General features: G+C 46.2%; 1 protein-coding gene across 4 annotated transcripts; it reads right to left on the reverse strand.

Moving 5' to 3' along the window:
- ATP8B2 (ATPase phospholipid transporting 8B2) lies at positions 1–27,893 on the reverse strand. Of its 4 annotated transcripts, none has more exons than XM_007481991.3 (29): positions 27,718–27,893; positions 22,908–22,975; positions 21,213–21,308; positions 18,806–18,864; positions 18,501–18,614; positions 18,282–18,380; positions 17,982–18,043; positions 17,813–17,885; positions 15,224–15,294; positions 14,902–14,981; positions 14,477–14,635; positions 13,940–14,028; positions 12,884–13,080; positions 8,908–9,116; positions 7,996–8,039; positions 7,456–7,621; positions 7,127–7,315; positions 6,830–6,945; positions 6,569–6,733; positions 6,369–6,480; positions 6,031–6,136; positions 5,691–5,835; positions 5,259–5,442; positions 4,884–5,107; positions 4,654–4,737; positions 3,993–4,238; positions 3,645–3,783; positions 2,600–2,730; positions 1–2,301 (listed from the first exon to the last, which is right to left on the reverse strand). In XM_007481991.3, the coding sequence occupies exons 2-29, from the start codon at positions 22,936–22,938 to the stop codon at positions 2,023–2,025; spliced, it is 3,669 nt and encodes a 1,222-aa protein (XP_007482053.1). In that variant the 5' UTR covers positions 22,939–22,975; positions 27,718–27,893; the 3' UTR covers positions 1–2,022. The 4 variants fall into 4 exon arrangements, with proteins under 4 accessions (XP_007482053.1, XP_007482052.1, XP_056672313.1 ...); XM_007481990.3 differs by lacking the exon at positions 27,718–27,893 and adding an exon at positions 27,140–27,301; XM_056816335.1 differs by lacking the exon at positions 21,213–21,308 and having other exon boundaries at positions 27,718–27,890.
- Between the last annotated feature and the right edge of the window lie 24 nt (positions 27,894–27,917).

Genomic DNA, 27,917 nt, shown 5'->3' on the forward strand with positions numbered 1-27,917 from the left:
TTCTCAGAAACAGTAATTTTATAAAAGGCTTTCTCTTTATACCCATAAAATGATACAATTTTGCAAGTATAGAAATGTGTCATAAATTATATGGAATGTTCCTTAATTACAGCTCAATGCAACTTAGCACTTCCCCCCTCCCTAAAAAATGAGAGAGAACCAAAAATAATATATAACTGTGTGTATGCATACACACACATATATATACACATGTATGTATATATATATTAGACAAACCAAACATTAAAAAAAATCATTTCCTCTTTGGTATAAAAATCAGACTCTCGCCTTGAGAGAGACACAAAGACAGACATGATGTGAAGCTTGTAGACTACGTGACTGACGAGGTCATTCTTCTCTCGACTCCTTCCCCCACTCCAGGCCCCATTTCCCTGGGCCGCAGTAAAACTGTTCCTCCAAACCATTAAAATCCACCCCCATCCCTCAAAGAGGTTTGCCCAAAGTTGATTTGGTAATGGAGGAAAACAATCAGTGTGGGCACTGAGGGCACAGTACAAAGTGACCGAGCCAACCTTCCAAACCCAGGTTCAGTCCGTGCTGACCCCAGGGTCAGGCTCAGACCCATCTTTCCTTTCCTCCCCAGGCCCAGAACCACCGAGTCCTCTGCTGGAGCTATGCATGGTACCATGAGGAATGGGGACAAGAAACAGCCTACAACCTGGGCCCAAGAAAGTAGCTCCTTCAGAGGCCGCTGGGAGTGGGCAAGGCATGATTCAGAACTAAAGCATGGCCCAGCCACGCTTCCCACCCCAGGGCTGCTGGAGGGTTGAGGATTGCCTAATTCGTGTTCAGAGGAGAAAGAAGCAGCAGTGAGGAGTAGCTGGGTCAAGTTCCCCTTGCTACTGTGACCAAATGGCCTCTGTAAACAGAGATTAGGACAGGGCCAGATGTGGGGGTGCTGAGGGAAAGAGTTGAACTACTAGAGAAATTCTGGATCTATAGGTAAAATGAAGCAAAGCCCACACCTTTTTCTTCTGGGCCAAAGTTCTTCTTGGCTGCAGCTTAATAAAGGCTTGAGTGTATTCCCCACCACCCCACAGGCCCAGCTGGCATTCCCCTGGTCCCTGTGCACCAGGGGTACAGGCAAGGATCCCAAGGGCTTGGTCCTAGGACAGGAGGGGACATACAGCACTTGAACCCCAAGTTGAGAGAGAGGGAAGGGGTCAATATCTCCTATTCCTGTCAGATCCAGTTACTCCAAAACTACTAGATGGGGTCAAACAAAATGCCCTCAAGACAATGGCTCCTGTGCATGTGCCTCCCACACCCACGTAGGGCCTAGACTCTGAGAGGGGCACCATGTGCACCAGCTTTCTTCCTCAGGAGTCAGGATACCAACCAGAACATATAAATGACTCTAATGGCCTCCTCCGCCTACCAAATAAGAAGATAAACCAAACCAAACACAAACATGAACCTACAAGTGACACGTGACAAGGTTTGAGGGGCCCCAGGCCCCAAAGGTTCCGGGCTTCCCAGCAGAATACATTCTTGTGTAATTCAGGAACAGGGGATCTTGCGGTCCCCTCTGAGGATTCGGAGTAAAAAAATAAGATTTAGTGAGTCCCACTTTCCCCTTTCATCCACCCAACCTGTGGACTCCCAGGCAGAATGGGAACAGCCCTCTTTCTCTAAAAGCTCCTTCGTTTTGGTTGTTTTTGGTTCCATATCTGGTTCTATATCCCCTGTTGAAATGGGTCCTCTCTGACACCAGCTCTGTTCTCAGTACCTCCATCCTCTCCACTGGCCTACTTCTGAGGCCCTCAGCTGAGGATGCTCTCAGCCATTCTTGGTGGGAACAGCAAAAAGGAAGGAATAAGAATGGTGGTGGAGAGACCAAGGGGGACACCAGCCAGCAAAAGGGAAACCAGAAACAGCTTCTCAGGCACTGTATCCTCAGTGCCCGGCTGGCACCTAGGTGGCAAGTCCAACACCCAAGCAGAGTCAGAGTCTCGGTACATCCCTGGTCACCGCCACAGGGGTATCCCAGGTTGTGGCCCATCAGCCTTTGAGGGGCTTATCGGCCCCGCCACTGGGGCTGCTGGCGCTGTCGCTCTTCTTCCGACGCAGGGTCTCAATCCAGCTGGAACTGGAGCGCGTGGTGAAACTAGAGAGGGCAAGAGAACTGAGCCGCATGTTTTTTCCAGACATGATGAGCTCCCCAAATCCCTCCTGGTGGGAGAAGGCATAGCCAGAGCGCCGAGAACCTGTGCGGCCCACCCGCCGCATGCATCGGTGCTGGGCCTTCTGTTTCTTCCTCACCAGCTGCGTATAGCGGACCTAACAGATAACAAAAAGAGAAAAGGTCAGGAGTCTACCTCGTAAGAGAAGAGGGCTGTGAAGGAAGCGAGGGAAAGGAGCAGGGATGCTATGACAGCTACAGCCAGAGCTCTGGCCTGGCCTGAAAGAGGGCAAACAGAGTGAAGAGAAAGGGGCAACTGAGTGCCACTGATCCGTCCCTGACCCCGGGGCAGTCCAGAAACCACAGGCTCACATGGACTGACCACAATATGCTTTCATTTCACAAAAAGCTGGGCTCTCCCTGCCCCACCCCACACAAACACGTCTGGCTTCTCACCGTGTCTGAAAGCTCAGGTTTGAGGTCTAACTTGAGGAAGCGGAAGGCTACCACGGGCATGATGCAGACCACGGTGGTGAGCACAATGGTGAACCAGACTGTGGGCTGAGCCAGCGTGTTCTGGGCATTACCTATGGAGTGAAAAACAGCTGTCAGCCCGCGGGACCAGGGAAGCTAAGGGAAAGGCAAAGCGACAACCTTCCCTACTCCTCCTAACAGGACCACAGGTTCTGTCTCCTAGACTCCAAATCCCAGGATTGGTTCTCTCATTCCCCTCATCCAACTAGTCACCATGTCCCATTCATTCTTCCTTCACAATCTTTTCCATCTATCCATCCATCCTTTCCTTGCCAGGTCACCACTCTAGTTACAATAGCCTCTCCTAACTTTATTCTTTCCCCTCCAATCCAACCTGCCATATTCGTCTGCCTAAAGCACTAAGACATCATCCATCCTCAAATCAAAAACCTTTTGTGACTTTTCTCTCTCTAATTACATTGAGACTCCTCAGTTACCCCTCAAAGACAACTACTCTGACCCCAAACTCCCTTCTCCATGTTCCTTCCTTCTACTACTCCACACATAATCTAAGCAACAAATCAGACTGGATTGCTGCCCACTCCCACAATCTTTGGCACAGTCTCTGTCAACATCCTATCTATCCCTCAAAGACCACTAAAAATGTCAACTCCTCCAAAAAGCTTTCCTTGATTTCCCCAGTCAGAAATACTCTGTCTCTTTTGAATACTTAGGATATTATTGATTCTGCCACCACCTTTATTATAAGCTGTACTGTAATGTTCTTATTTGTATAAACCTTATCTCCATTAGACTATGCTCCTTGAAGGTGCAGAAGATGTCTCAATTCTCTTAATATCTCCCAGAGTGCCTAACAGATTGGCGGTAACCCAGTAGTGACACATGATAAATATTTGACTGAATTAATTATAAAATCAATAGGGAAGACACTGGGTACCTCAGCTGGGCTGGCCCTAGGCAATTTTTAGTTCTCTTACTCATCCAAAATGGGGTTCTGGGGACTCACCCACAAATCGGAACTGGTTGGGAAACATCTCAAAAAGCCCCTTGCTGTGCATGGCAAAGAGGATGGCAAAGTAAACAGCCAAGCTTCCCCAGATGAAGAAGTGGTTGATAGCTGTCCAGTAACCTGTATCCAGCCCAATCTGGGAAGGAGAAAGGGAATCAAAAGAAGAAAGGGCAACCAGAGACCACAAACCAAAGGAATGAAACCATAACGACCAGAAGAGCATACACCATGGGAGCCCCACCACGAAAAAAGCCCAGATTGGAAAGCTGGCCAACTGAGCAAGGTCAACTTTACCCAGGGTCATGGTGGGGAAGAAGGCACACAACATGCTGGGGTGCTCCCTACCTGCACACTGACTACAATGACCAATGAGGTGGCCACAGTGACAGCAAAGGACTGGTAGTCAGCCAACTGAGTGCCGTCATCTCGAGTGGCTTCGGCAAACACCCCATAGGGGATGAAGAACATGAGTACTGAAGTATAGATGCCTTGGGCTATGCAGATGAAGAACTCCCGCTTGTTGAAAAGAAGGTTGAGCTGGCCTGGTTCATAGAGTTTGGGGTACTCCATGCTCCGCTGTTCAGGTACATCCTGTAAAAGGATGACTCATGCTAGGATTGGAGTAGTCACAGTTTAAGGTTCACAAGGAAATGTGTCACCCTAAATTCAGCCTGGGCGTCAGCTAACCAAAGTCCCAAACCAGTCTCCTTTCTCTTTCCCCGCTCCCAGATCCTCTGCCAAATGGATTTAGTAAAAAGCCAGCTGTGTGCACCCCCTCACAAAGACATTCTGGTATTTAACCAACAAGTTCAAGGAGACAGGGTCTCAGCAACAGGTCAAACGAGTGCAGTTCACACAGTGGCACCTGTCCTCCCCAGCCAAATGAACTTGCTTCTTACATAAGCAGGCAATGGCTGTTGATATAATGCCCCTTGCTTCCAGTTTTACAGAATTATTCAGGAGACCATCCCACTGTGAGTCCCCTTAACCATCAGCAATCCCATACCTGATCAAAGACCCCCATGGCCAGGACTGGAAGCGAGGTGTAGACAATGTTATAGAGTGTGATGAAATATTGATCATAGACGGTCTACAGAAAGGGAGGGAGGAAAAGAGAGGATCGAGATGAGGACAACTGATGGGAGGGTACCATCTCAACTAAAGAAGCTGCTTAGAGGCCCTCCTCATCTCCCTCTCTAAAGCCAAGCACAGGGAATGACTGTAAGTATTCAATACCTGGGCCGAGAAGCCGCAGAAGAAGCCAAACCAGAAGTGGACCATGGTGAAAGCAAAATTCTTATAGAAGAAATAACAAAGGAACTTGCACATGCGTAGGTAGGACCAACGCCCGTGCACCAGCAGAAGGCGCTGCAGGAACTTGAACTGAGAGAAGGAGTAATCTGAGGCCAGCACGGCTTGGATCCCTTCCTGTCCACTGATCCCCACTCCAATGTGGGCAGCTACAGAGAGAAAAGGTGGCAAGGTCAAGAAATCCACAAACCCAGTCCCGGGCCATCCCCTGCTCCCTTTAACCTTGTTCCCAAAAGCTGGAATCCCATGAACCCAAGAGACTCAGAAAAGGAAAATACACCCCCATCAGCCTGCTCTCACTCTTGATCATGCTGACATCATTGGCACCATCCCCAATGGCAAGGGTCACAGCTTTCTTGTACTTCTTCACCAGTTCTACCACCTGGGCCTTCTGCAAGGGGGTCACCCGGCAGCAAATGACTGCTTTGCAAGCACAGGCTGTCTCCAGGAACTCCAGCTCCATATCAGCTTCCAGGGCGTGGGCCTAGGAGATAAAAGACATGTCTCAGACACCCCTAGTTCTCATCTAGAAACTCATTCACTCCCCCAACCACCACCATCAATTTCCTCAGAAGGCAAGCTGAATGAGGGCAGACTAGTAGATGAAGATTGTATGGAGAAATCTCAGGAATCTAGATAATGATATCCTCTGTTTTTCTGACTGTCCAAACTCCATAGGGTGAAGCCCACAGGAGAGCTTCAGGTCTGAGACATGGGATAGTTTTCCCTTACCAGGCTATGACCATTGATGACCAGGGCATACTCTCCAGCGATAGCCTCCAGGACAGAGGTGAGTTTGGAAGAGGAAAGCTTCTCCTGGTAAGAGAAGCCATTGCCCACTGTTCGAGATGATTCCATCATCTTCTCTCGAGCTTTCCTAAACAGGGAAAAAGAACAAGCTAAGTTGAGCAGAAGCATGTACTACGGCATTTCCTAAGGGAATAAGAACTTTGAATTCAGTCTAAACAAGGGCAAGGAAACTTCCCAGTTTTGACCAAGCTGGCCTACTACCTATCACCCCACCACCATGAAGCAGATAGTGCCATCCCCACCACCAGGGCAGGTTTCTCACCTGAGTTCCTCCCGCACCTCCAGAACAGTGTGTCCAGTGACAATAAACACTTCTGTCATGTCATCCGTCAGCATCTTGCAGGAGTAGCCAATATTTACTGCAGTCTCTAGCAAGAGAGAAGCTTTAAGATTTAGTAGACAAGAAGCAATGGGAGTGAGCAGAATCTTCTCTGTCCTGGGAGATGGGAAAGGGGTATTCAGGAGATAATCAATACAGGAATTGAGCAACTGTAAGATCTATAAACTCCAGTTTTCTTCACCAGAGGGATCAATTCAGCAGAGAAGGAAAAAAAATGAGTTCAATAAATAATCAAGCCTGCCTCACACAAGCAGTCTCACCTTGCTTATCTCCAGTTAGCACCCAAATCTTAATATTGGCCAGAGTCAGAAGAGCAATTGTCTCTGGGACCCCTTGCTGTAACTTGTCCTCAATGGCTGTTGCACCCAACAGCTGAAAAAGACCACAATTAAGGAGGGATGAGGTCTCATCAATGTTTTCCATCCACAGCCCCCAGAATACAGGTCCCTGTGCCCCATACCATCATGTCATTTTCAACTTCATCATAGACACTAGCCAGTCTGTCCTCCCTGCTGTCCTGGGCCAAGCTAGCTCGAAGTCGTCTTTCTGCCCATTCTTCATAGTAATCTTCTTCCAGATCTTTGTAGGCCAGTACCAAAGTCCGCAGCCCATCCCCTGCATATTCCTGTAAGACAAACCAGGAATCAAAACAACTTGGACCTCAGAAAGGTGCTCAGAGTTGGTAGGAAATTACAGTGCCTCATCCTCTCCCCACACTCACATTCAGATGATCAGTGGTGGTGTTAAGCAGTTCATGGTTGGATGGATGAAGTCTCTCCAATAAGATAGTGTCAGCTCCTTTGCAATACAGTCGAATCTTACCCTCTGAATTCCGCACTGTATTTGGGAAAGAAGTTGCCAGAAAGATTCAAGCAGAAAGAGACTCCCATAATGTCCTCTCCTATATTCTGACTCCAGATATCATGTATCCCTTAGCCCAGACCCACCTCAGTATGCAGGATTTCCCCCACTCCTGGACAGAACTACCCCCCAACAATGTCCCAGGTCCTAATCTCACCTATGACTGACATGCGTTTGCGAATATTATTGAAGTCCAGAATGGCCAGGAGCTGGTAAGTGATGGCTTTGCCCATCTCGTGAACGGTGATTGTCTTTGGAGTGCGTGAGCGGAACACAAAGCCAAAGTTCCTGGCCGCGGTGACCAGTGCCCCCTCATCTGGGGACTGGGCTTTGTAGTACAGTTCCCCTGGAAAGGACAAAGCAAGCTCACTCTGAATAGTCTCTCACTCAAGTATACTAACATATTCAGGAAGCCAGAGCCTAGATTCATGGTAGAACAACAAGAACAAAAAGAACACAACTAATGAGCCTAGCTCCTCTCCTCACCTTCATTCTTTTCTTCAGACATGACAGTGTGGCACAGTGAAAGGAGCCGAAAGAACTCATGAGTGTGGGGGTCCCCCACCTTCACTGCTTCCAGCAGGCTTGGGTCCCAGAATAAGAATTTCTTGTCAGCCAGGGGGTTGAAAGAGAAGTCAATGGGCTCAGGCCTCTAGAACAGACACCAGTTGAGTTTAAGTATGGTCACACGATCCACAAATAAGGTTACCTGACTAAGTTTCAGTGAAACTTCGTCCCCCTCTCCTATGCTTCTCCAGTGTGCACCCCGAGATTCTTCTCCCACTGCCAAAATCCCTTTTGAAAACTAACATGCTTCTAACCAGATCTAGCTGCTTCCCCTTCAGTTCCTTGAAGACAGGCCATTAATGAGGTACAGGTTAGCACTAGTCATCAGACCAAGTTAGCATTCCCATATTTCCTCCCAATAAGACTTGTCCTTAGATTACTACTAGCTGTAACAGCTTATATATTTGAACCTTGTCCATGTTTAATAACATCAGAATAATAAATGAGATTGGGCCCTACCTCTCCCAATTCAGCCTTGTGTCCCAGGACATCGAAGACATCACCTGCCAACCACACACATCCCGGGACAGTTAAGAGAGAGCATTAGACTGAGTATTCCAGAGCAGAAGGAGAGGGGAGAGAGGAAACTTTCTATCACAAAAGCCAAGAAGCAGGCCCATAAAATCTGGCAGGCACATGAAGCCCTGTACCCAAATCTTTCCAAAAGAACTCATATACTTACATTATAAAACTAGCTGACTTAGAAGACGTCATCATATATTCCACCCAACACTCAGCATTCTTCCCATAGACAACTCTCATTTTAATATTCATCCATGATTCCCAAAAAGCCTCTACTCTATCAGGTCCACACTTTAAAAAAACCCCAAAAGCCCAAATGACAGCCGGCCATTACATTAAGGTTAGTGCCCAAAGCAGACACTACAGGGACTTAAGCTCTGCAAAGACATCAGCTCCTCTCCATGCTGTCCCAGCAACTCAACTACAAGGGCCACAACAGTGTGGCAGCCAGTCTACAGGCACATAAGAAAATCCAAGGCCACATCCCAGACTCACAAGGCCCCTTGTGTAGCAGCCAATAGGTACTGCCTACGGATCCACCTGGAGACTCAGAGTTCAGCCCCCAAATGCCACTCAGTGGCCAGTTTCTCGGGCTTCATATCTGACAGTCAAGGAACTCCCCATACCCTGGAGCTAGGACCAGGGCAACAACATGAACAGAGTATAAGGGAAGAACTATTCACATCTCCTGCCCCAAATAGGACTTCAAATTGACCCTTATGGAGGTCTTCATTTCAGTCCACATCAGGAGAAGCAAATTCCCCAAATAAAGGAAAAACCTCCAACTGAGGACAAGAGCCCCAAATCCCCTCCCCCTCTCTGAACCCAGGCTCCCCTTGAGGGCCTCACCGTAGCTTCGCCCATAGATGGAACACTTATTGAAGATCATAATGTTCTGGGTGAGGGTGCCCGTCTTGTCAGAGAAGATGTACTCCACTTGGCCCAGCTCCTCATTCAGGGTGGTAGTGCGGGCCTCAGCGGGTGTGCGTTTCTTCATGCAGTACATCTTCTTGTCCCAGTTGATGAAGTAGCTATGGCCCAGGCGGATCACTTCCACACTGCATGGGGAGGGGGGGGGATGGAGAAGGAGACGAGCCTTAGGACCATCCCTGGAGACTTCAATCTCTAACAGGACGAGGGAGAAGGAACACCACCCACATGAACCACAGGACATTCATTAGCTGCAGACTTCTACCAAGGACATCTGCCAGGGGAGAAACAAGAATGATGCAGGAACCTGGGAGCAGGAAGGGGAAGTAGAGCCCAGGGATGGGGTTGGCCACTTATATATGGCAAAGGAACCACCCCAACCCCTGCCCGCAAGTCTCTCTCCAGACAGAAAAGTGGAAAGACCAAAGCAGGCAGGAGGACCACAGGTAAAGGAAGAGGAAGGACTGCTAACTAAAGGGAACTTCGTTCTTACCTCAGGGCTAATAATGACAGAAACCATGCAGAGAAAAAAACAAGAGAAAGTATGAGAGGGGAAAAAGAAAAGAGAAAAATAGTGAGGTTGTTGGGCATGCCAGCAAACTGCATTGTGGAAAGAACCAAAAAGAAGGTTCTGGACAGGATTTCTTGACCTCTCAAATGCAAGGCATGATTATGGCTTATAACCTGGTTTTTTAACACCACACCTATTCTGAAGCTCTCTGAAATTAATATAGAACCAAATCTGGAGGAGGCAGGGAACAAAAAAAAAATCTTGGAGGTTCACACAATTTTACATATGAAAAGTTATTTTTTTTTAACTTTTTGAAACACTTTTATATGTTTTACTACAATTACCTGGGAGAGATGGGCAATTAGTATTTCAGGAAAAGTCCTATTTCTATTTTTTATTCTTTAAATTTTCTTTATTTCTTTATTTCATTACAGTAACAAATCTACACATAAGTTTTCCAGGGTTAGATAATTCACGTTCTTTCTCTCCCTCCCCTCTTCCCTTCCCCTCTCCAGTTGACAAGCAATTCCACTGTGTTTTACATGTATTATCACTCAAAACCTATTTCCATCTTGTTTATTTTTGTAATAGAAGAAACTTTTAAAACCAAAACAACAAATCATTTACCCATATAAACAAGTGATGTCATATGTTTTCCTTCTACAAAAAGTCCTATTTCTAGAAGAAAAAAGAGACCTAAAGGGAGGCTGGTGCAGTTCACCACTGAGATCATTATCATCTTTGGTATCCTGTTCCCAACCCTGATTATGGATCCTATCAAAAGTCAATTAAAATACTAGGAAAAATCAGAGTTATCAATAAAATCGCCTAAAAATGTGCTGCTTAGCTAGCCAAACAGCCCTTACACCCCATTTCAACCTGATGAGACTTGAGAAGAGGACCTTTTCTTGACCAAGATCAATACAATGACTAATCTTAAATCCAAAGGTCTAATCATACAATATGCCGAGGCCGGATGGCTCAGTGGATTGAGAGCCAGGCCTAGAGACAGGAGGTCCCAAGTTAAAATCTGGCCTCAGACACTTCCTAGCTCTGTGACCCTGGGCAAGTCACTTGACCCCCATTGCTTAACTCTTCTGCCTTGGAATCAGTACACAGTATAGATTCCAAGATAGAAGGTAAGGATTTTAAAATAAAATAAAATATGCCTCTCTCCTCTCAATTGAGAGGTGGTGGGCTAGAGGTAGAGAATGAGGTATACATTATCATACATAGTTAATTCTTCCATTTATTTTGCTTAAATGTATGTGCTTTTTTCTTTTTTTACCCTTCCTTTCCATCTTAGAATCAATACTATGTTGGTTCCAAGGAAGAAGAGCAATAAGGGCTAGGCAATTGGGGTCAAGTGACTAGCCCAGAGTATCTGAGGCTAGATTTGAACTCAGAAGTCTCCCATCTCCAGTCCTGGCTTCAATCCACTGAGCCATCTTAATGTTACCAGGAAGGCTTCTCCTAGGCATGCTATTCAGAAGGGACTACAAAAAAAAACTATATATAGTTTTAATTGTTTTAAACCTCTACAAAATACAAGAACAAAGATCTCAATGATTTCTTTTAAAAAGCTGACTTTATTATAAAGAAACTTTATTCACCCTCTCTACTCCCACTGAGAAAGAATCTTTCTTGGGTGGCCACTAAGAACATAGAAAGAGCTCAGAGAAGAGATGTAGAAGCCATCCCTTGTTAGTAACCATGGAAATAAGTATGGGCCTGGAGGTTCAGGCAAGAAGAGAAATTAGGCTTTAGATGAGCAAACATTTGTGCATATTTCTACATGTTATCTGAAGTGTTTTATTTATTTCAGTGTGTTCCTATTGGCTCCTTTGCTTTTCCCAACATTCTTATGAAGTAGGGAGGACATAAACCTCACTTTTCATGTGAGAAAATGGGTTTGCTGGGATATTATGATTTGCCTGTGGTCAGAGAGTCAATGAGTGGTACAGTCAGAACTAGAACCCAGAGCTCCATTCATCTCTGGGTTCATTTCTCAAAGTTAAGGCTCTTCCTTCCATATTCCTCACATTAACTATTCTCCTGCCAGATCACTAGTATGTGGAAGACTTAAGAAGTGCTTTAATGGGCTATAACAAAAGGTGGCAGACCTGAGGATTTTTTTTCAAGGTACCTGCAAAATTGCTTTCAGACAAATTCTCAAGTCCAAGGCAATTAGGAAGAAAGGAAATGTCCAGAATCATCATCCATTTTCAGGATTAGAGATCTTTTGGTCCAATCCCATAGTGAAGGGGGTGCAGACAAGCTAAGAGCCCTGCCCAAGGTCACATTGCCAAACAACAGTAGTGCCACCATGAGAACTCAGAGTACAGCGTTCTTGCCAATATAACACACACTAAATCCCCGTCTTTCTCTACTGATTCTTATGAACTCCAACCAATTTCACATAACTGAGTTTCTTTTTTTTTTCCTTCTTCTTTTCAAACCCTTACCTTCCATCTTGGAATCAATACTTAGTATTGATTTTAAGACAGAAGAGTTATAAGGGTTAGGCAATGGGGGTTAATGACTTGCTGAGTATCACACAGCTGGGAAGTGTCTGAGGCCAGATTTGAACACAGGACCTCCCATCTCTAGGCCTGGCTCTCAATCCACTGAGCCACACAGCTGCCCCAACATGACTGATTTTCCTAAAGAACTATTATGATATTTACTATTCACCAATTTTCAGTGTCTTTTCAAGGCCTATTGAATAAAGTAAAATTCATCAGAGTCTAGCATGCAAATCTCTATAATTTGGGTCTAAACTATCTATCCAAGCTTATCTGTCTCTACTACCCAATATTTATCCCAAATTCTAGCCAAACAAGAATAGTTAAGATTTTCTGATCAACCTTGCCCCTTACCAATTCTATTTATGCCATGATTCCCTTCATTTTGAATACCCTCAAACCCTTGTTCTATTCATAATACTTAGTCTTCAAACATCCCACCTCCTCCAAAACGCTTTTCCTGCTCACGCCACCCAGAAGCAATGTCTTCCTTTTCTGGACTCCCATGCCATTTTCTTTGCACTATTCATTTCATAACACCATATACCAAAGTTATTTATGCATAGTTTTGGTGGGTTATAAACTCTTTCAGGGCAGGGACAATGGTCTCCAAAGTGCCCAGTTCAATGCCTTGCATGTAGATAACATGTGTCCAATTTGTTTAATTAACTTGGTTTCCATACAAATACATCACAAAGTACCTCATTCTTGTGGTATGAGGTAAGAGGTATACTACAAAGAAAATGGCTTAATGTTTTACTTTTTTGTATTGTAAGGATTGCAAGGAATTATACAGCCTCATAAATATAAAGAATTGCTAAGGGGCTCCTGGTATTTCCGAGGCAGGGTGAATACCTACCTGACATAGAGTGAAATGGGCACCACAGTGTTGAGGATGATTATGTAGGACCAGAAGGAGAGAAAGCCGGAGAAAAAGGCACTGTCCACTGCCTCATCCCATGGCAGGTAGACCTGGAAGCGTACTCCGACCTCATACTCCCAGATGGCATTACCGATAGCCAGGATCACTCCCATGCAGACCAAGAAGCCGAAGATCTGTTGGAGAAGGGAAAGGGGGCTCAGCTCTCCTTGGTAGCGGAAAGTCACCTTCCTACCATGAAACTACTCCTAGCCAAATGCCAACAAGGTGGAAAGAAGCACCACTTCCTCTCTGGCTACCCATCAAACAGGGGGCAGCTTCCCTGCTTACTTGGGCTAAATCTGAAGCTCACAAAAGTTGGCAATGGTACAGGGTTCCGAGGCCACCAGGGGGCGGGCCAAATCCACTGAGCATCAATCTCTGCCATATTAACACAGGCAAAGTCAGCCAACAAGCCTGATCAGGCCCAGGGAGGAAGCTCCTTCACCACAGAAGTTGGCGTCAGGCTTCCTAGAGTGTGTCAGGAGTGGGCAGAGGGGTACAAAAAGGGGAGCAGTCCTCAGATTTTTTAACGAAGCAGGAGAAAATTTTAGAAATGGCCAGAATTAAGTAGAAAATGTTCCTTCTAGGGCTCTTTATCCTGAGAAAGAGTAAAAGAGAGACCCCATTATTCCCTTCCAAAACAGTGATGTTTTCTACATAATTCCTTCTCCTTTCCAACGCAAAACTGTAATCAATCAAAGCAAAAACAACCCTCAAGGTCCGACTAAAAAGCTGTATTAGGGTGCATGCCTTACTGGGTCATCCACACAGCTGGGATCCAGGAGAGATTTACTGTGATTATCTTTGTTATTGATTCCTGTGTGTTTACTAAGGTTCTTGTAACATTTTCAAGGTCTAAAAGACCCTGAAGTAAACACAGGCTTTGGCTGGATATTTTGCCAGTGACCTTTAAACCAAAACTCAAAACTGGAATTCCAGTCAGAGAAAAGAGACCAAAGGAGACACAAAATCCCCAGACATGTCCAGCCTTACCCAGAGCACCAGCGTATTCATCAGACGGTCAATGCTGGTCCTCTTGAACTTTGTTCTACCACTGTTTTGCATCAACTTTGTGTCAGGACCTAAAAGGAAATAAGTTGGTAAACTTAAATAAATGATTCTGTCCTCATCTCTGGAAATCTAGAACCTCACCAAAAACTCTAGCAAATGCAGGTTATATTGCTAAAATCTGAGCCTTACCCTTTTCTATTCTATCAATCCAATGTCTTTCCTGCCATTTATCCCAAGCACTGGGTTAAAAATTCTTAACTCTAACTCTCTCTCTGTCTCTCTCAACCCTTATCATGTATCTTAAAATCAATACTAAGTATCAGTTCCAAGGCAGAAAACCAGTAAGGATGAGGCAACTGATATTAAATGACTTGCCCAGGGTTACACAGTTAGGAAGTATCTGAGGCCACATTTGAATCCAGGACCTTCTGTCTCCAGACCTGGCACTTTATCCACTGAGCCACCTACCTACCCCCATAAGTGTCTCTCAATCAACCCCATGGATTCTGGGAGGCTCACCTGCAAAGATGACCAGCCCAAAGCACCACTCAGTGTTGCGGAGCACGCAACCCCGAAGTAGCATGTTCTGGTTGCTCAGAGGAAACTTGTTCTCCTTCCAATAAAGGGTGCCACTGAACTTATCCAGCTTGTTGTTAGGGGGTTCACAGATAACTTCACCTGAAGTAAAGACAATGGTGTTACTGGCCCAGCCATGGTTAACATACCAAGAAGCAGCCAAACTGGGAAAAGAAAGCAGACTAGTGTCAAGATTCCAAGCCTTTCCCAGCACACACAGCAATGGGAGGAATTTATAACCCATGGTGACTTCCCAAAAAAACTTCCAAGTAGCCAAAAGCTAACGAAACAAAAAAAGAGGAAAGATTGAAACACATCCCACCAATCCACCCTGTCCTGCCAAGACTGGCCCTCCCACTTCTACTCACCATCAAATTTGGCTAGCTTATTGATGTCCCCCAATTCTGAGGTCACAGGAATGGCCTGTCGTACTTTCATGTTGGTCTCCCTGGAATGATAGTTCTTCTGAATTCTAACTTTCTTCTCCCCTACATTCTGCCCATGTAGATCACAGAGGGCAATCACAGAGGGGTCTGACTGCTCACCTCTGTTTCCAAAACCCCTCTTATCCCTCAATTCCCAAGCATATAAAAAATCTAGAACTAGGAACATATTACCAAGTCATTTTTTTTAAATCACTGTAGGAAAGGAGATGTGAGTTTAGGTTAATACATCTATTTTGCTACTTACCCATCTAATTCCGCTGTTTCTATGTAGCACAATCCATGGGGTTCACTACTGGAGAGGAGAAGGAGATCCGCCTGTAGACAGAATTCCATGAGCTGATGGGGAGCCTTCATCCCAAAAGCATCATCCTTGCCCTGAATTAAACTCCTATTGCAAAAAGTTCTGAATCTTCTTACATATTTGAATAGGGAAGAAATAGAATGGGGCCCAAACCTCACAGGAAAAAATACAGAGGTACCACTTGGAAAACATTTCTTTTCTTTCTTTTTTTTTTTTAAGAGGAAAGCAGTCAGTCAGTTAATAAATAGGTATTGGGACAGCTTGGTGGCTCAGTAGATTGAAAGCCAGGCCCAGAGACAGGAGGTACTGGGTTCAAATCTAGCCTCAGATACTTCCTAGCTATGTGACCCTGGGCAAGTCATTTAATCCCCTTATTGCCTAGCTCTTACTGCTCTTCTGCCTTAGAACTAATACAGAGTATTGATTCTAAGACGGAAAGTAAAGAGTTTTTAAAAATAAATATGTGTAAAGCATTTACTATGAGCCAAGTTCTGAGGATTCAATGAAAGACAAAACCAAAACAAAACAAAAACAAAAACAAATACTACCCCTTAAGGAGCTCCTATTTTAATGGGGGAGATACACATGAAGATAATTAAGTACATATACAAGATGTATACAGAGCAGATGGAAAGAAATCTCAAAAGGGTAGACACTAGCAGCTAGGTATAGCAAGAAAAGCCTCCTGTAGAAGGAGGGTCTTTTTTTTTTTTAGCTCTTAGCTTCTGTCTTAGAATTGATACTAAGAATCAGTTGTAAGACAGAAGAACCACAAGGGCTAGGCAATTTGGGTTAAGTGACTTTCCCAGGATCATACAGCTAGGAAATGTCTGAGGTCAGTTTTGAACCCAGGACTTCCATCTCTAGGACACTGATCCACTTATAGCTGCTCCTGTTGGGGTGTCTCTTGAAGGAAAATAGGAAAATGAGCTAAAAGTTGGAGGTGAGGATCACAGCATCCGGGGCATAGAAATCAGCCAGTGCAAAGGTACAGAGATGGGAAATAAGAGTATCTTGTACAAAAAACAGTAAGTAAGCCAATGTAGCTGTATCTCACGGTATGTATGAACTGGGAAGGGTAGTAAAGAATAAGAAGATCTGAAAGATAGGAAGAGGCTAGACTCTGAAGGATTTTAAAAGCCAAAAATAAGATTCTATATTTGATTCTGAACATATGGAATTTATTAAATAGGGGAGAGACGTGGTCAAATCCGGGCTTAGGAAGATCACTCTGTCAGCTTACGTGGAAAATGGATAGGAATAAGGAAGGACTTGAAGCAGAGAGACCAATTAGAAGGCCATTGCAATAGTTCAGTTGAGAGGCAAAGGGCCTGCCTATAGCAGTGTCTATGTGAATGGGTAGAAGGGCACATCTAAGAGATGCTGTGAAGGTAGAAATAATAAAACTTGGTGACAAACTGGATCCACAAGGGATTAAAGTGTTTCAGAGGTGACCCTGAGGTTGTGAGCCTAGGTGCCTGAGTGCCAGCCCCAAAGTTAACAGGAAAAGTATGGAAAAAGGGAACATTTGGAGGGGACAGAAATAATGAATTCCTTTTTGGAAATGTTGCATTTGAGATGCCTATAGACTAATGAATTCAAGATCTTTAAGAGGTAGTTGGTAATACAGTCATGTCTGACTCTTCATTTCTCCACTTGGGGTTTTCTTGGCAAAGATATTAGACTGGTTTGCCATTTTCCTTCTTCAGCACACTCTATAGGTGAGAAAACTGAGGCAAGCAGGGTTAAGTGATTTGCCCAGGGTCACAAAGCCAGAAAGTGTCTGAGGCCAGATTTGAACTCAGGTCTTCCTTACTCCAGGCCTAGTACTCTATCCCAAGTCACCTAGCTGCCTCCTTTAAAAAGAACTTCTAATTTTTTTCATGAGAAAAGGTCCTCAGTTGAGGGAATGACATGAGGGATGTCAGGGGAGATCAGAAAATTTGGAACAACCACTGTGAAGAATGGAACAATAAATCCATTTGCAAAGATTGTCTACTGCAGTAAGACTCGGTTCAAATTAGATCATATAAATTTGTAGTGCACCCAGTTTTATAAACTTCTCTAGCTCCATTCAGCACCACAGGAATAGAAGCAAAGAAGGCAAATGATATGGTCAGCAATAAAACGGGGGGAAAAACATTCAGGTAGAAGTTTGTATAGAGTTGGTTCAGCAAGAGGTTGGTCAAGATAATAATAGCTAGCATTTATTTGGCACTTTAAGGTTTGCAAAGTGCTTTATAAGTGCTTACCTTATCCTCAGAACAGCCCTGGAATGTAGATGCTATTATTATCATCACCAATTTACAGAGAAGAAACTGAAGCAGACAGAGATTGCATGACTTGCCCAGGGTCACACAACTAGTAAGTGTCTGAGGTTGGATTTGAACTCAGGTCTTCCTGACTCCCAGTCACTAGCTGGGAAGAGAGGGGAGTGTAGTCAGTGCAGACATCCATATATAGAGTAACCATCCTATTCTGCCAAAGGTTAGAAAGAATCTTACATGCCCAGAGTGTTACTCTGTTTCTTACCGCCACAAACTGGTTATTTTCTAGCTTTATAATATCCCCAACACGGACATTCATCCATTGTTCTTGCTGGAGGCTGCAGAAGAAAAAAAAAAGCAGCATCAGAGACCAATCTAGTTCTTAGAGAGAGGCCATCCATGCCCAGAGCCTCCTTCCTTAGATAGGTACTCACATCCCACTGATCAGCACCTGAGACTGGCGGTTATTCACCTGGTTATCACTCTTGTGACGGAACTACAGAGAAAAGAAAGACCTAAGAGATGAAGGACACTGTAACCCCTCAGCTCCTTCTTGCCTCCCAGTTTCCAAATTAAGATGGCTTTTTGTAATGACTAGAACAAAGACCTCCCAGGGTGATACCATTTTGTTCTGGGTGGACATGCCCTGAATGGGTCAACTTCAGCACACCAAGGTATCCACTAACTTTTGTTGGGAGGCGGGAGTAAAGAATAGAGGACGGAAAGTGACTCACATAATCATCAGTGGCATCTTTTACAGCTGTGATGGTAAGGACAAGAACCAAAGGCACAATGGTGGTGAACCAGGACAGGGAAGAGATCTGTGGGATCAACTACAAAGGGAAAAAAAATGTATTTCTCTTCAGTTGCCTTGCCTCACTCCTCTCATTTCCTTCTCTACCTTCCTCTGCTTTTCTGAGGTTAATGCAGCATACAGTATTATGGTCACTCACCTGTAGAATGAGGAGGAACAAGAAGTAGGTATTGGCAACTTCCTGGAACTGTTCAAAGAGGTTGACAGGCAGGAAGGTGACAATGTTGTACTTGGAGGTCTTGATGCAGTTACTCTGTGGCAGGGAAAGGGTGGGGGTAGCAGATGAGCATGGGTGGGCTACATCCTATGCCCCTGAAACATAACTAAGTGAAAAATGCATGAGCAGCAACAGATGTAAGTGGCTGAGGAAGCTAGTCCCACAACAGTTCTAGACTACACATTCTCACTTTGACATCTTTCCTTTACTGGTGGAAAGTCACTCACCGCATATTGGAACTTCTCATTATATTCTCGGTCATTGGCCCGGGCCCGCCTCTCTTCCTCTACAACAGACACAATAATGAGTGTCAGCAGGGTCAGCTCTAGGCCCAACCTCCTATCTTATAACCCCTACTCCATTCTGCAGGGGTTTCACTTTCCTCTTAGAACACTCGGCCCCTTCTGCGTATTGTAACCCCTATTCCTGAGGGAAAGGGCTACATCCATAAATTTCTCCTCCCAACACATAACCATGCATGAATTACCCATGCTATGCAAGATGCCACAGCCAATAAAGCTCTCTCTTTTCCCCAATATGCATTTCAATTGCTGGCACTCACATTTTTTAACCTATTCTCCTTGCAGGGCTCAACTAGCTTAAAATAATGCTATTTGGGAATCCCCCAGATCCCTTTGTTTTAGCTTTTACCTTATTCAAGAAGGGGTGACAGGTAAAGAAAAAGTCCCTTTGCCCTTTCTCTATATATTTTCCCTACTTTAGTACAAAGCACTACCCTACTCACTCAAATGGAGGTGATAAGGGGTGGGAGAAGGGAAGCACTAGATAAACAGAAGAGTCATAGTGCCCCTAGGAGCTAAGCTGCTGCTGCAGTGTCCCAGCCCCACGTGCAGTCTCCCCAACAGGAGCCACTGACTGTCACATGTCACCAAGACTGGCTCCTTACTGGCCCATGATGACATCAGCTTATTTCAAAGCTCATCTTCAAGTCAGAGGGAGGGGGGAGGTCAGGGATATGGGTCATGCAGAATCAAACAGAGACTTGGGGGGGCAGTGAAAAAGAGGATGAAGGGAAGAAAGGAATGCAGTTAGAGCAGTTATTCTCTAGCTCTCCAGCTATAACCCCCTATATCATCCCATGCTCCCTCTCCCAAACACATGCCTTAAATGATGTTTACCAGGAATATGTCCAACATATTTATTCTAAACCCCTTTTAGGAATCCTAAATAGGCTTTAGTTGTCAAAAGGGACGGATCAGTCCCCCAAACTCCAGTCATAGTGAACTGTAGGGCTAACCAGTAAATGGTTACCTCAGTACCAACTTATACCCACAGGTTACTGTGACCCTCAGGCTAAGAAAGAGAGGGAGTATATAAGGACTTTTGCTGCCTTAGTCAGCAATTTGGCCTTTTCCAGACCTGAGAGAGATCTAAGCAGGAGGTAGGAAGAAAGGAGGGGAGAGTGCCAGTATACCACCTGCAGAACATACTGCAGTGCTAAACATCAACTAAGAGCATCTCTTACATCTTTTCCCTGCTCTGTCACTTTCACTTAATAATTTCCCAACAGAGCTTTCCCCTTTCTGTCCCCTTGAACCACAGAGAGCCCCAACCTGGAACTCTGCTGGCTCTGCACCACTGCCCCTCCCCCACCCAGACTTCCAAAAAAGCAAGGAGAAATAAGGAGAGTAAACTAAGTGGACACAGTACTAGCCAGCAGTTCCATAAGACCTGGGAGAAGAGGGGTGGAGGGGGAAGGAACTTTAGAGAATGAGGTGATTAGGAAGGTCAATGATCATGGAAGGGCATGAAAGGTCATAAGAAGGGAAGAAAAAGAAATCTGAGTGGAAGTATCCAAGAGAACTATAATTAAAAATGTGGTGGGTTGGAATGGGGGGGAAATAAATGGGTTAAGGGTTAGCATTGAAGGGGTTATAAAGATGGGAGTCATAGAAATGTAGCAATTAGTGGCAGTCACAGAAATATGATGGAGGGGCAAAGGACTAAAGCAGAGGGGTTTTCATATTGGGATGTCACAGAAAGAAGAGTCAGAAGAAGGAAGGGTAACAAATAAAAGGGATTGCAGATAAGGGATGAGTGGTCAGAGACATGGAAGGTATCATAGTGATAGGATGGGGAGGTCAGAGAGATGGAATGGAGGCAGCCATAGATGAGGTTGTGGGGGCCACAGAAATGGAATTAGGAAGTCAGAAAGTGGGAGAAAGGCAAAGATAGGATGGAAGGTCATAGAAATGAGAAGAGGGGCCAAACAAAGATGGGGTAATGCACAGATGAGTTGGGAAGGGAGCCCCATAGAGAGCGGCTGCCAGATGAAGAGGTCACAGTAATAGGATGAGGGCACAGCTGGGATGGGGGGAGTCATAGATATGAAGTGGGGGGCACAGAAATAAAATGGGGAGGTCCCAGAGTTGGGACAAGAAAGTCCCAGGAAGGGAATGGGAGACCCAGAAGATGGAATGGACCACAGAGATGGGATGGAGGAACCAGAAAGACAGGATGGAGGGGCCACACATGATTTTGTGGGGTTATTGGGATAGGATAGAGAAGGTCACAGAAATGGGATGAGAGGATGAAGTCACAAAAGCAGAGGGAGGGAGACGGTTAGGAAGAAATCTTGGGTCGGGGTGAATGAGGAGCAATCCCTGCCGTTACCTGTCCCCCAGGAGGGTTTCTTTCGGCTCCAGGCTGGGGGCACCCCTGCCCGGGACCACTTCTCGGGCATCTCCTTGGGGACCGTCATGTTCCCGGCTGTAGTGAGGGGTGCAGGCAGTTCGCGGGGTCCCTCCCTCCCTCCCAGTCTCCTCAATGGAGAAGGAGGAGGAGGAGGAGGCGGGCGGGAGGCCCCCCGGGGAGGAGAGGGAGCAGCGGCCGCTCTGAGGGGAGCCCCCGCCGCCAGGAGCGCGCCGCACTAGCCTCCCCGGCCATCCCAGCGGCCGCAGCGCGCTCAGTCGCCGCCACCGCCCCCAGCACGCCCCCTCCCCTCACCTCCCCATCCAGCCCCGCCCCCAACCGCCCCCAACAACGCGCGCAGAGGGGCTGGCGCGCGCAGGCGTGCGTGCGCAGAGTCCCGCCCCTTCCCACGACTGCAGGGAGAACCCACTTGCCAGCACGGCGTAGACGAAAAAGAACGCGCGAGCCCCACCTCTCCTCCCCGCCCCTCCACCTCCCATCTCTACGGGATTAGCCAGTCCGGTTACGGAATCGCAGTCGTCTCCAAGGGCAACCGCTTCCAACCAGCTCCCGCAGCAGGGAAGCTCCTCTTGGGGGTGGGGGGGAGGGAGGCCGCAGGGCGGGGGGGAGGTGGAATGGAGAAGAGAAAAATAGGTGGGGGTGGGAGTGGGAGAAAGAAAGGATGGGGTTTGGTAAAAGGTAGGAAAGAGGGAAAACGAAGAACCCAGAGAGACTTGTTACGCCAGAGAATGGAAAATGTGATGAAGATGGAGGAGAAAATAGCACGGTGACTGGCTTGGCGCTGGTCTCACTGCTACACACTCAAAAGGTGCTGTGTGACCCCGGTAAACCCCTTATCTCGGTGGTTTTTGTTTGCTCAAAGATTAGAATATTAACACCTATTTTACGGGGAGCTTCAGATGAGTATATAACGTTAATTTAGCAGGAGAAAGCTTACAATTCAATTGGTAATACCACCTCATTTTGCAGACAATCAAACTCAGGTTTTGTGTGGGAAAGTAATTCGAGGTGATATCGTGGGTTCGGGATTCCATCCCAGCTACAGATCCAGCGACTTTCTCACCACTCTACCTCCAACCCTTCCTCCCTACAACTGGCCTCACTCCACTACCAGCAGCAGGAAGTACTCCCTCCTAACATGAAGAAAGTGAACTCGGCATTTCCCTAGCCCCAATCCTGTTAGATTTGGGACTTCAGATATATAGGAACATAGAATTCAGATTGGAAAAGGACCAGAGAAATCAGTCTAATGCCCTTATTTTACTTTTTAAGAAACTGAGACTTATAGAAATAGTTTCTAAAATTTATTTTTAGGCAAACAGGATTAAATTATTTGCCCCAGTCACACAGTTAGTAAATATCTGGGGCCAGATTTTAATTCTGGTCCTCCTGACTCCCAGGGCCAGCACTTTGCCTCGGTTTACAGAGAGAGTGATTTGAAGAAGAGCCGTCCAATCATTATTTAGGCATCTACTACTAGATACTAAAGTGCTGTTTGTTTTTTCCATTTCAGTTTTTGCATGAAGGTAGAGAGGTCAAGCCTAGTATTACTGACTCTACTTCACTTTGGACCAATTATTGTTTTCCTACTACCCTTTGAGCATTAATAACATTCCTACAGTGATTACAAAGAGCCATCCCACCCTACCTCCTTACCTGGGGGGCGCTTTTTTGTACACAATGCCATCTCACCCACAGCAGTCCTGGCAAGCCCATGGGAGATCCTGTAGGAAGAAGGGGGGGATATATCAAGACCTGACATCTAGAACTGGATGCCCATCACTAAACATTATCAAAACTAAACTCATAATCTTTCCCTGCTTCTTCCAAACTTCCCTACTACTGTTGTACAAGTTTTCTCAAAGACCCCCCTCAAAGACTCAAAAGTTAGATGTCACCCTTGATTCCTCACTATCACACACCATGTCCAATCCATTACCAAGGCCTGCTGATTTTACCTTTAGAACATCTCTACACTATATTCCCTTTTCTTTTCTGATGTTGGCCCTACCCCATTCTGTAGATCTACATCTTACATCTAGATTTTTGTAATTCCCTGCTGGCTGACCTGCTTGCCACAAATCTTTCCCCCAGTTCAGTACATGCTCCACTAAGGTGCTAAAGTGATTTTTCTAAAGGTTCAAAATCTCTCTGTCTCTCACTCTCTCTCTCTCTCTCTCTCTCTCTCTCTCTCTCTCACACACACACACACACACACACACACACACACACACACACACACACACACACACACACACACACACACACCCTCCCTCAGTAAAATTCAGTAGCTCCCTATCATATTCAGGACTAAATATAAAATCCTCTAGTGTACATAGCCGTTCATAACTTACACAAATACACATACACAGTTTTCCAGTCTAATTGCACCTTACACCACTACACACACATACTCTTCAATCCACTGACACTGGCCTCCTTGTTGTTCTCAAACAAGCCACTCCATTCCTGACTCTGGCTATTTTCACTGGCTGTCATCCATGCATGGAATGGGCTCTACCTCCTCATCTCTGTCTCCTGGCTTACTTGGAATCCCAACTAAAATTTCGCCTTTCCCAAGAGGCCTCTCTCAATACCTCTTAGTTATACTACCTTCCTTCTGTAGATTATTTCCTATTTATCCTGTATATAGTTTGTCCATAGTTGTTTGCATGTTATCTCCCCCATTCCATTGTGAGCTCCAAGAGGGTAGGGATTGTCTTTGGCCTTTCTTAGTATCCCTAGCATAGAGTCTGGTCCATAGTAGGTGCTTAATGAAAAGTTTACTGACTGACACTCTATGGACTCACCCTCCTCCCCACCCCATACACACATTTCCAAACCAGGTCATCCTTGTGCCTTTATGACCAAGCTCAAGTGCTATTTCCTATCTCTTCAGCTGTCCCCTTAATGAACTTTAAATACAGTTACTTGAACAAACATTTATTAAACACCTCCTCTGCACTTAATAAAAACTGTGTGCTTTTAATTATATTCTAACTTGTATTATATATATATATATACATATATATTCTGTACCTCTTCTCCCCTATTAAACTCAAAGTTCCCTGAGAACAGAAACTGTCTTTTTTTTATTTGAAAATGTGTATCCCTGGCTCCAAGGAGGGCCTTATCCATAGGTTATAAAATTAAATAATTTCCCAAATCCTGGTTTTCCCAAATCCATCCCTTCAGCCCCTAGTCCTATCTGTCCTGCTCACTCGGTGGTCTCAAGCTTACCCTGTACTTCATTTCCCTCTCTCTATGATCATCTTGGTGACACTTCACCAGGGGCCTCAGCTGCCAAAAAGAAAGTATCCTTACTTCTAAAGGGAGAAGAGCAGGGAATGGAGAACAAACTGGGCTTTGTCTTTGGGGAGTCTCCAAGGTTCTCAAGGAGGCAGATGCCTGCCCTATACATGTAGCAGAGAAATCTCAGAGAGTATTTTCTAGAAATTAGAGTCCCCCAAGGACAAGGATTAAGGGAGTTTTATAGGGTATGCCAGGAAGCACCTGCCAGAGTATCCGGAAGAGGGCAAGTCCCACCCTTCAGGCCCCTGCTTCCTTTCCTCCCATTCCTGGAGCTCTTGTGATTACCTCCTCCAAAGGCTCTCACATCAGAGGTGTGGCCCTCACTTCCTGTACAAGTAGCACCCAAACCTCTTCCTCTTAGAATGGGGCTAGATAACTGGCTCTCTTTCCTCTGGTTGATGGAGAAGTCGACAAAAGTTCTAGCAGGGAACTGCCCCACCACCAACACCTAGCCTGGGAACATAAAAAAACTCTATTCCTGCCCAGAGAACAAGGGACCAGGGTACGTACTGGGACATTTCTGTTATGTTTTTCTTTTCTTCTCTCTCCACTCCCCTCATGTATCCCAAAGAGTTTTAAATGGCTTGTCCAACAAGGGGCTGTTGGAAGCATCTCCCTACCTAAGCCTGGACCAGAGAAAGTTGTGAAGCTAGTACCAGCCCCTTTCACCACCTCCTTTTTCCTTTATGCCAGGGGTGGAGACTTTCCCTCCCTCTCTGTCTATGAGACACACCCTACAGCCTGTCAGCCCCAAGAGATACTAATTGCCTGTCTACTCAACCTATGTAATTACAGACTCTGGCTGGAGCCCAGTCACACACATACCATGTTCTCCCTAAACTGGCTCAGTCCCACCTCAAATCCCAAGTCAGGGATCAAGTTGGCCAGGAGGTTTGCCCTGTCCCACTTCCTAACTTCAGAACCTAGAGGTATCTAGTTCAGAAATTGTAGGAGATACAAAGCCTTATCCACATTTTAGAGATACCAACCCCACCCTGTCTGGGGGATGACTCACAGGTGGGTGTGGTGATGGGGGTGAGGGGAGAGAATGGGAGGACATCACGAGGTTCTAGTGACTCCATCACTAGTCCCAGCCCCACCCTAGGTTTGAAGGCAATTTGGAGACCACTATCAGGTCCTGGGGAGGGAATCCTATGGGAGATGGTTAATTAGAGACATAAACTCCTCTCAGGAGCCTTGGATGCCTCCGGTCTCTGCCAAGAAAATTATTTCAATCTCTCAGACTCAAGGGAGATTCAGACTGGAAAATTAAACTCCCAGCCCTTGGGAGTCCTCTCACCCCAAATCTATCCAGTTTCAGGGACTCTAAACCTGGAGGAAGAATGGGGGAGATCATGGCAAAGGGAATCGGACCTCACCTTCCTCTCTAGAGTCAGCCTAGCCTCAGAGACTGTTCAGGGTCAAGCCTGGCTGCCTAATTACCCTTCCATCTGGAACATCCCCCGACTCCATTCTAGAGACACCCACTGTGTATAAATAGCTACCAATGGGAAAGTAGCTGGGCTGAAGAGAGGGAGAATAGTTGTGATAAGTCCTCTTCTTAAGACAAGATATTACCCTCTCCCCAGAGATAGCCTGTCTCCCAAATGTCCCTTCCAGAGAATCTTGAAACAGGTATGTAAGGATATTTCTAAGTATAAATAGGAAAGAAAATGGAATCCAGAGATCCTATATCACTGCTTTTCCCATTTACCCACCTCCTAAAGTCCATAGCTCCTAGTTTCCTTCCACTGTTCAATATCTGCTTCTCCCCAATGTTAACATGGGAAGTAACCCCCCACCCCCGCCTTACAAAGGAATTTGGCCCTCTCTATCAATTCTGTTCTTTAAGCTTCACTGCCTCATTCTCCCTCCATTTTCAGTTTTTCTACCTATCATACATTCAAACATAAAAAGCACTGTTAGTCCTAAAGCGCCCCAAACTCCTTTTTAACCAAACATCACAATATCTCCAGGTGCCTGCTCTTTCGCAAATCTTTTTCTTCAATTATCACTTCCTCAGTCCCAAATCTCTCCTCGCACGAAACTTTATCTCCATTCCCCTCCCCTCTTTGAGCTTTTTCTCCCAGCTCTCCAAAATTCGAATTTCCTAGTTCCCAGTTATCTCATCGACCACCCCACCTAGCTCTTCCTAGCTTCCATAGCTACTTTTATTACCAAGGGTGCTAAAACAACCCTCTTTCAACCCAGTCATCAGTTCCCCCCTCCTTCCATTTCACCTCGCTCCATATTACCCCACCTTTTCTCTCTCCTCCCTAAAAATTCCGTTTCCTCCCGGGCTTGTCCTCCCCAGCTGCTTCCCAGATCCCCCGATCTTCTCCTCTAGCTTCATCTCTGCTCCTCCATTTCCCCCTCCTCTATCTACCCCTTTCCAAACCTATCTATAGCCAGGGGGGAGGGGGGGAAGACCTGAGTCTTCCCCTCCTCTATCCCTACTCATCATCATCCCCGAGCCACTCCGTGCTCAGTCCTCTCCCGAAGCCCTCGACTCAACCCCCTTTCCCCACTTGAACACCCCCGCACTACACACCCCCGGGGTTTCGCTGCCCCCTCACCTCTCCTCTGCGCTCAGCGCCCTGCGCCCGGCCCCGGTGGCCCTGTCCTGCCCATGCCGGGGGCTGGGCCGGGGAGCGCTCGGCTCCCCGCGGGCTCCCGCCCCCCCACCCCAGCTACAGCCCCAGCTCCCCCCTGGGCCTCGGGCCGCTACTTTGTGTCAGTTTCGGCCACGGCGGGGCGGAAGTGACGGAAACCTATGTAGAGGGCGGGGGGCGGGAGAGGGGGGGATTTGGGGAGCGGGAGATGGAGGGGCGGGAAAGGTGTCATCCGCCATCTTTGTGCGGGGCAAAGCGAAGGTCTTAACCCTTGAGCCTCTGCAGTCTTGTAATCCAATCCTTTGCACCACCACTGGCCCCCCACTCCCCATCCCACTCTCTCCCCACCCTGTTCATGTAGGAGACAGAAGGGCAGAGGAGGGGTCTTGTTATGTTTTGTCTTTGTAAAGGGAAAAGGAGACAGAAGAAAACTTTTCTACATCTAGGACTGCCTGGGCATCTCCTTTATGCTGTGGGGAGGGGCGAGGCTAAGGAAATGATGGGTAAAGAGGATCTCCCTCTAGAGAATTTCTCCAACTTACTCCTTCTGCTCATGCCCTTTAGAGTTACCCCATGTCCTGCATCCTTCTCTCCTTAGCTCATCTCAGTGCATTCCTTCTTCTCCAGGGAAAACCTCCGGGAAGTCCATGTTGAGTCTTTCGTGCCTCAGTTTCCCCCATCTCCAGGCCTCGGGTCCTGGGAAGGGCGGAACCCTATAATTAGCAGCAGAGGCGGCACTAAG

Source organism: Monodelphis domestica, chromosome 2, assembly GCF_027887165.1.
Source record: "Monodelphis domestica isolate mMonDom1 chromosome 2, mMonDom1.pri, whole genome shotgun sequence".
Lineage (NCBI taxonomy): Eukaryota > Metazoa > Chordata > Mammalia > Didelphimorphia > Didelphidae > Monodelphis > Monodelphis domestica.